Source organism: Wolffia australiana, chromosome 9 (assembly GCF_029677425.1).
Source record: "Wolffia australiana isolate 7733 chromosome 9, ASM2967742v1".
NCBI classification, from domain to species: domain Eukaryota; kingdom Viridiplantae; phylum Streptophyta; class Magnoliopsida; order Alismatales; family Araceae; genus Wolffia; species Wolffia australiana.
The window spans coordinates 10,058,164-10,066,936 of record NC_135843.1 but is presented as its reverse complement, the minus strand read 5'-3'; the positions used below and the strand labels follow the sequence as shown (position 1 = coordinate 10,066,936).

The 8,773-nt window shown below is 44.5% G+C and overlaps 2 protein-coding genes and 1 non-coding gene across 3 annotated transcripts; 1 reads left to right on the top strand and 2 right to left on the bottom strand.

Moving 5' to 3' along the window:
- Positions 1-4,844, top strand: LOC144707480 (BTB/POZ domain-containing protein). The gene is made up of 8 exons (XM_078580605.1): positions 1-237; positions 331-451; positions 1,289-1,778; positions 1,870-2,000; positions 2,092-2,504; positions 2,813-3,862; positions 4,107-4,256; positions 4,359-4,844. Exons 1-8 carry the CDS (start codon positions 122-124, stop codon positions 4,804-4,806), a joined length of 2,919 nt encoding a protein of 972 aa, XP_078436731.1. The 5' UTR covers positions 1-121; the 3' UTR covers positions 4,807-4,844.
- LOC144707481 (NagB/RpiA/CoA transferase-like superfamily protein) lies at positions 4,809-7,979 on the bottom strand. The gene is made up of 9 exons (XM_078580607.1): positions 7,765-7,979; positions 6,544-6,671; positions 6,173-6,242; positions 5,940-6,044; positions 5,780-5,875; positions 5,648-5,704; positions 5,464-5,581; positions 5,114-5,180; positions 4,809-5,050 (listed from the first exon to the last, which is right to left on the bottom strand). The coding sequence occupies exons 1-9, from the start codon at positions 7,948-7,950 to the stop codon at positions 4,945-4,947; spliced, it is 933 nt and encodes a 310-aa protein (XP_078436733.1). The 5' UTR covers positions 7,951-7,979; the 3' UTR covers positions 4,809-4,944.
- A 168-nt stretch (positions 7,980-8,147) lies between these two features.
- TRNAY-GUA (transfer RNA tyrosine (anticodon GUA)) lies at positions 8,148-8,232 on the bottom strand. The gene is given in 2 exon segments: positions 8,148-8,183; positions 8,196-8,232. It is a non-coding gene; the product is annotated as a tRNA-Tyr (tRNA).
- Between the last annotated feature and the right edge of the window lie 541 nt (positions 8,233-8,773).

The following is an 8,773-nucleotide window of genomic DNA, read 5'->3' as shown; positions in this document are numbered from 1 at the left end:
GAGGAATTCAGAGAGAGAGAGAGAGAGGAAAACAAAATCGAGAGATAGCAAGAGAGAGAGAGAGAGAGAGAGAGGAACACTAAATCGAGAGATAGCTAGAGAGAGATAGAGCGAGAGAGAGATGGCGTTACTGAAGAAGGGCGGCAGAGGGAAACGAGAGGAGGGAAAGCGATCGCTGCCGGAGCAGACTCTGCTGCTCACCCAACGCCTCCACCACGCCCTCACCCTCGGAATCAAGTCTTTCCCCTCTTTCTTTCTCTTTCTTTCTCATTCCTTCCTTTCTCATTTCTTCCTTTCCCAAACTCATTCTCTCCCCTTCTAAATTCGCAGATTCTCCGCCGACAGAAAGAGAAAATGGCACTGCAAAGACGCCGAGATCACCAACCACGCCCTTCGCTCCATTTCCGCCTTCCTTCCCTGCGTCTCTTCACACCGCCATCCTCTCATCAAGGTCTCTTCTTTCCCTCGTCCAATAAATAAATATATATCCCCCTTTCCAGTCTTTTATTCCGCAAGAAAATAAAATTTTATGGTCATATCTACCGACTCGGATAGGAAAAACGTGTAATTTAGGGGAAATGAAAATCTTGGGTTCGGTTAGTTTCTTCCCAAAAAACATTTTCTCCCTCCATAGATAATCGGTCCGGCTATTTTCTTCCCAATAATCTATAGCTAACAGTTACATTTCCTGAAGGACAGAGAAACAATTCTCCCCGAAAAAATTATTAGGAGACTTTAATATTTCCTGAATAAGAATAAAATCCGAAAAAATATGAGGGAAATTAAATCTTGGTTCGACTCTATTATTCCCCAAAATTTTAGAATGAGAATTTGATTCTCATGAGAAAGAAACAGTATATTCTCGTCGCTTATATTGAGGGAAAATATATCCCAGGCTTGACTCTACTGTCCGTCTAATATTACAATAAGTGTTGATATTTTCTGGAAAGGAAACAATTTCTCTTCGCGGCTTCTTGTAACGGACATGTAAATAATGAGAGTAATTAAATCCTCGGAGAAAATTATATATTCCCAGTAGAATAGAAATAGTGTTTTTATTTCCATAAAAAATGAGCAATGTCTCCTTGTGCCTTGCTCCCAGGAAGCTGTGACAGACTTTTATGTTCCCCAATAGAATAGAAAAAAGTGTTTTTATTTCCAGAAAAAAATGAACAATGTCTCCTTGCCCAGGAAGCTGTGACAGACTTTTATGTACCCCAATAGAATAGAAAAAGTGTTTTTATTTCCTGAAAAAAATGAACAATGTCCCCTTGTGGCTTGTTCCCAGGAAGCTGTGACAGACGTATTACTGGCTATGGAGGGGATCCTCCAATCGGAGCACGCCACGATACTCCCCGCCGCCGCCGAAGCCACGGCGAGATTATTTCTAAATTTGGGCAACTCTGTGCGCGAGCACGAGGTCTTAAACCTCGTCCTTCCGCTGTCAAAGTTGCTGTCTTTGAACCAGCCTTCGGTCTCCGTCTCGAGCGCCGTCGCCCTGAGGTGCATCATATCAAGCCTCGGACTCCACCGAGAGAGCACAAAGTCAACGGTGATCTGGGACGCGATCAGGGAAACAGGGGTGGTGGAGGTGCTCTTGCTCCAGATGAGGGATTGCCCCGTTGACCATTTCAACGAGCTGGTGTCTCTTCTGACTCAGATTTTCCAGAGATGGCCTGCATCGAGGTACCCGGCTTGGCAAGTAATTGTGTCCATGCCCTTGCCGTTGACTTTTAGCCGGGATCGGGGCAATGTGGTTCAGCTGTTTTCTGCCTTAGGTACCCTTCTATTTGTTTTTTTTTTTCAGAGGAATGGCAGGAGGAAGAGAATTCTGATGCGTTGACTCTTCCGTTGACCGAATCTGGGCAGCCCTTTGTGCTGACGTGGCAATGCTGATGCTGGAGAGGGAAGAGATCATCTCCGGGATTGTCTCGTGCCTTCGGAGCCAGCTCTCTGCCAGTATGCGTGTCCAGGCTCTCGCGCTAGCCCGAAACTTATCGGTGCGTGTTGACTGGTCCACGGTTGGAGACGTCGTCGTCTTTTCCTCGTATGGAAAGTCAAAAATCCAAAGTCTTTTTTTCTTTTTTGCAGAGATCTGAGAAGGGCTGCAGTCTGTTGATGAGCCGAAGTTGCGAGCCGCTAGTCAGTGGGATCATGGACGCGGCAGGAAGTGTCCAGGGGCAGTTGATCACGGCGGGGTGCCAGGCAGTGGAGAAAAGTACTCGGTGGCCTGGCCCCCACCAAGCCTGTTTCTGGAAGCTTCGAGTTGACCGGGTCCTCCACTGCCTTCTCTTCTGCGTTGACTTCCACCAGAGGAGCACTGCTGACCCGTTGACTTCTCCCGACGAGCTGAGAGCTGCAGTGTATGAGAAAACCCCTGCAAACACGAGAATCTGGACGTGGAATATTCTCGGATTCCTTTCGAAGCATGTAGAGGACGATTCCCATCTACCCAAGGCAGGTCCACAAGAGTGCCATCTCGACGTCCTCATTCGTTGCACATGGTAAGCGACGTCCTCATCTGTAATTTAATTTTATGCAGTCCACATGACAAGGGGCGTGACTCAGATAGATGGGCAATGTAGTTAAGTGATTGGGCTGAAGCTTGGATCAGCCGAGCCAACAACAACTTGAGTTAGTCAGACTCGGCCGAGATGGCTGACAAACAATCCAATCAAAGTTCAGTCAGATCAGTCGATCGTCTCTACTTGTCCTTTCAATTTTAATAACGATTGCGCCAATCCCTCGTCCAGGGACGAGTTCCAACATCTTCCGCTGCGGCCTAATCCCGGGATTTTTCTCTTTGAAACAGTTTTGTGGCCTCCGACTTGATGTTCATGGCGCCTTCTTCAAAGTATTATCACACAATGACGACATCCGAGTTGGACTCCGTGACGAGAGCAGTGGTTCTGATGGCGTACTCTCCATCCAGCTACATCTCATCCAAGGCAAGGGAGGCGTTATCGGAATATATCCCGAATTCTGAAGGGAGTTATCTTATGAGGCTAGTAAGCAAGCTGAGGCAGAGATATGTTGACCTTTCCCATATGAGGGTCGACATCGGCCGGCTGGCACTCTTGTCCTGTTTGGCCCAGATGAGGGGATTCATTCTAGAGAGAGAAACAGTGGACACTTTAGCATTTATTATCCATGGCTGTATAAATTGTGAATTCAAGGTTGACAGGCCAAGCTCTGGTTCCCCCAGGCCATGCTGCTGGACTAACTCCAAAGATCCTGTATCAGTGGACTATGTCTTAGTCTATGCTCTCCAAGCTCTCTCTCAACTGTTGCCTTGCATTGACTTCTCACTGACCTCTGAGCAGGGTTTCTTCTCTGTGCTCAAGAAGATAGCAGGGGGGGCAGGTGTCGACCCAGATGCCAGGTGGTACGCGGCGAGCTGTCTGGGGCTTTGCTTTGGCTTTTACGGTTTTCCCAATGAACTGGGTGGGAGAATGAAGGAATTTATGGATGCAGAAGAACTCACAGATCTTCAGCTGGTGTTTCCAAGTGGGGAGTGCTTAAGAGTTCACGGCGCTATCCTTGCCGCCCGGTGCCCGGTCTTGGTTCCATGGGAAAAACTTACTTCTAAAGGTAAGTCTGGGTCTTATGAGAGTGGTGACGGGCAATCGATCCCGTTGTCTAAGCATGTAAACCGTGGTGCGCTACAGAAGCTGCTGGAGTTTGCTTACACTGGGTGCTGCCTCGTCGATGCCGATGTGGCGGGACCCCTGTCTCTTTTGGCAAAACGTTGCAATTTAGAGTTTCTGCATGACATGCTGAAGAGGAAGCTACCCAGATGTGGGAGGCAGGTTCCTTACTGTGACTTTTCTGTCCTTCTGGAAAAAGACACACATCCATTCAGGTAAGTTTTTGTCTCCATTTTCTGCATGATACTCATGAGAATGATGATGAGTGGCTTTTGATGCAAGGCAATCGCCAACTATTTCTGAAATACGCATGTTTGAAAAGAAGCTGGTGCATTATATAATCCAAAGGGCATTGTTTTAAAAGTGAATGTACCGAGAGGCACGTGAAAAATAATGCAGAAGCTGCTCATACAAGAAGAGACTATGGAAGATAATTAATGCAGTGGAAAATTTATGCAGTGATATCATACTAGAAGCCAAGGAAGACGAGGGAACATGGAACTGCAGAAGCTGCTCGACATCTCTTCCTCACGTGCACGCTCACAAAATTGTTTTGATCTCAAGTAGTACATACATGCGTGCCTTGTTTCAATCTGGAATGCGCGAAAGGTGAACAGTTTTCCCCTTTGTAAAAATTTCCTGAAAAGTCAGATTACCAGTCCATTTTCCATTTATCTTAAATCTCACTGGAATAGTTCCCTTGCGTGACAGTTATGCGCAGACTGTGAAGGTGCCCATAACCCAGAAAGCCCTGTGCAAGCTGGTTTCTTGGTTTTACTCTGGCGAGTTATCAAAGCTGGAATTCCATTGTGGGTGGAACCACATGAGCTCTACACAGCAATTCCTTGAGCTACTCGTCTACTTGGAGCTATCTTGGCTGGCAGAATCATGGTGTTTGGACGACGTCCAAGAACAAAGTGACGATTTAGTCATACTATGCATAGAGACAACTCCAAGTTTTCCAATTAATATCATCGAAGCTGCCTATGCCACTGGCAGGCATGCCGTTGTTGGGACCGCTGTTGGCCGCCTCGGTCCTCTTTATCCGCAGCTGAGAGATTCTGGAGAGCTTGATGGTTTCGATGAGGCCATCATCGGCATGCTCCAGTCTGAGTATATCCACCATTCTCAAGTGACCCACGCGAATACTCCATTGTGAAGTTGTATCAAATAAGTGAAAATTTCCCATTTTTGGCAGATTCTTTGTTCTGTATACATTCAACTCAGTGAAGAAGGTAGCAAGTGGATGACAAAGGAAGCTGAGATATGGAGAATAACTCACAGCATGGTTCTGTCTTTAGCATGCGTCTGACATTTGAGAAGACAAAGTTGTGTTGACTGCATTTGCCGGCACATTGACGACGACCCGAGGGCCATCCTCTGCGGCAACCACGGCTGTGCATCTGGGGAAAGAAAAGAGATGAAAAAACTGGAGAGAGATAGAGGGAGAGACAAATAGGACTCACGGGAGGCCAGATATAATTCCATGCTCGACCACTCCGTCAATCTGATCCAGCTGCTCTCCCACTTGAGCTGCACAGGAAGGAGAGCAAGGGGGGAACTCATCACTCAAGCACCTCAGTAAAAGTGCCATGATCCCTTTGGTGAGAGAGAGAGAGAAAGAAGAAAAATAATGAGAAGAAAGAGAGAGAAGGGAGGCGAGTGAAGAGAGGGGAAGTAGTGAAGAAGAGAATTGGGAGGGGGGAGAGGAAATGAGACAGAGATTGAGAAAGAGACGTGATAGATGAGGTAAAGAAAATAAAGATATGAGAGAGAGAAGAGAAGAGAAGAAAGAGGGGAGAGAGAAAGAACATACCAAGATCAAGAATTGGGGAGGTGAATATGAGGTCTAAAACGTAGCACCCGTCTTTGGTGATCAAGGGAGAGTCACCGCCTGAGGGACCAGCGTATCCAATAGCTGGTCTCCTCCAGACCTGTAATCTCACAAGCTATTAACGCCACCAGATCAATCAAACAAAATTCAAAGGTTTGACCGCAACCTCGGCATCTCCCAAGAACAGGTCATCGATTTCCTCGGCAGTTTCCAACCAGTTTCCCTAAAGTTTGTTCATTGTGAGTGCATAGATTATCTATCGACCCACTACAATTCTACATGAAAGTTAATTACTTACTGTTTTGATCAGAACAGGGACAGAGCCTTCAGGGGCTCCAGTGTACTGGGTTTCATCCACAATGAAAGCCAGCTTCTCTGCTGATCTGATCACTGACTGCCCAAAGTATTATCTGATCACTTTAAAACAGTGAGTGAAAACCAAAGGTTCAAGAACTCACTTTCTCTTCCTTCAAGGACTCCCCTCCCTCAAGTTTTCGTCGACCGATGATGGCGGCAAGCGTCCCCTCTTCAACTACGTCGGCATCATCAAATGCAAAATCTATCTGCATTGTAGTGCTGTCATTAGGCAGATCCATAGTGAACAAGAAATTGTTCTAATGTTTTATGGGAGCGCAAGGAACTGAAAAAAGAATGCAGCAAACTTGAAAGGGAAAACAGAGTATGTGCACACTTGAAGAGTATCTCGGTATTGATCGAGAGGAATTCCAGCTTCAAGTGCCTCACTTGCACTGGAAACAGACCTGAAACAACACCGAGGGTTTTAAAACTTCCAGAGTGAAATTTATGCTATATGTTCCAATTGAACTCATTTATAAATAACATTTCCGTATCCATACAAGATTATTATTAGAGCTTTGATTGTCACATCAGCCCCAATTGTCTGGTAGGCGACGTACACGGTGAATGTTTAACACAACCCCTAATTCAGAAGGTATAATGATTAACGAAATGATTCATTTCAGCTTCATTTTGTACATTTTTTCAGATTGTATACTAGCATGAAATTCCATTCAAAAAGTATCAACGGAGAAACCGTCTTACATAGGGATACCAACAATGTTGGTCAGTGTTCCTTGTTTGATGAGGTTGCCAAGGTATTGGATTGCCATACAGGAAGCGGGCCCAGTGCCTAACCCAACCATCATACCATTCTTCACATAACTATCGACCTGGGGAGGGGTTAGAGGTAAATAAAAACGAAATATCAGGGCAATCAGCTGTAAAATGTGACAAACTTTGAGGACGTATAGTTTTTCCAAACTTAAGAATTTTACATAAAAATGTTGCTGCGAAGACGGGGAAATCAGAACCACTGGAAACCAAATCACAGAGTACTTGCAACTGTCTGATGAAAAAAGTATGCTGAATTTGTTTCATCCTTGGTTTTTTCAATATCATCGATTTGGAAACCACTGGAAACCAAATCACAGAGTACTTGCAACTGTCTGATGAAAAAAGTATGCTGAATTTGTTTCATCCTTGGTTTTTTCAATATCATCGATTTGGCCACATGTAACTATTTCTCACGGATACAGGACCGCAGGAATGAGGACAGAGAAATCAAAGGACAGAAGAATGATCAAATGATCGACCGAAAATGAATGACAGTAAAAATATGCAAAGATACGATTTCCATTTGCCGTCGGACAAACCGATTCGCTTGACGAGAAAGCCAAAGAAGGACAAAAATTAATAGAAACTCAACATCCTTCCACAGCCAACTCGCAGTTTTAGAGAGAATATATCAAATCCCCACCGGATAAATGATCGAGCTAAAGGAACATGATAATCGAGCCAAAGGCAGGCGAAAATAAATAAAAAATTCTATATCCTTTCACAGCCAATTCGCATATCCGGAGAAAATGCAGCAAATCCCCAACGGATAAATTATCCAGCCAAAGAAAGACAAAAATAAATAAAATAAATCAAAATCATTCCACGGCCAATTGGCATCTCCGGAGATAATGTAGCAAATCCACAACGGATTAATGATCGAGCCAAAGAAAGAGGAAAATGAATAAAAAATTCAATATCCTTCCGCGGTCAATTCGCATCTCTGGAGAAAATGCAGCAAATCCACACCGGATAGCTAAACCAAACGCAGACGAAAACGAATAAAAAATTCAATATCCTTCGGCAGCCAATTCGGAGAAAATGCAGCAAATCCACACCAGATAAATGATCGAGCCAAAGGCAGACGAAAATAAATAAAAAAATCAATATCCTTCCACCGCCGATTCACGGATCGGGCGACAAACTGACCGCGAGTTTCGCGGCTTCGTGGAGCTTGGAGACGCTATCAGAGGCAGATGCCATTAATTTAACACCTATTCTTGCTCTTCCGCGGCCTGATTGAAGAGCAATTCGATCTCCGATCGAGAAATCGCGCCGACGAAGAGACGCCGGCCGTGGACAAGCCAAGCACGAAGCTGAGCTCGTCGCCACCATCGTCTCCGTTGGTTTCTTTCTCCTCCTCCCGCTACTTATATCGGTGGATATATCGACAAATGTTATTTTTTCATTCGTTGTTTGAGGGAACTAAAATTAAGAAATGTTATTATGATAATAAATGTTTTTTAATTAAAGAAATTTGTCCTCGAAGTGGGTGGCTGGAATTTAAAAATAACTATATTTATCAAAAAAAATCCGACCTGCCGGAATCGAACCAGCGACCTAAGGATGACAGCCGACAACTACAGTCCTCCGCTCTACCAACTGAGCTAAGGTCGGCTTGTGTTAAACTGATTTTAACTTTTATTTCTTAATTACTTAGATCTTATTTCCTACAAAACATACATTTTTCCCCCCCCCCCCCCCCCAATTGACTATCATGGACGATCACTTCTGGTGATAAAGTGCACGATCATCTGGGATAGAACGATAGGGCGGTTTGGGACGGTTTTCTCTGTTGTCTGAAACCATCTCATCCCTGGTTTCCTGATACCATGTGGGATGCAAAAAAGTGTTGTCTGGATCATAACATATAATTTATAATGTTTAACTTCTGATATCACACCTCCCAGGTGTTAAACCATTTGAGGGTCTGGTTTCTGCTCTTTCTCTTGCTCAATTGACAATAGCTTGTGGTTTCCTTCTAATGAGAGGATTGCTTTTGGAAAGCATGCCTTTGATCCAATTAGTCATTTATCATAGTGTTTTTTTAATAAATTGTTTCTAGTTTTGTTATTTGAAGGTCTCATGATTTTTTTGTTGTTATTTTTCATTTTCTAAAGAACACTCTGACAAGTGTGGACCTGATCTTTGCACACTA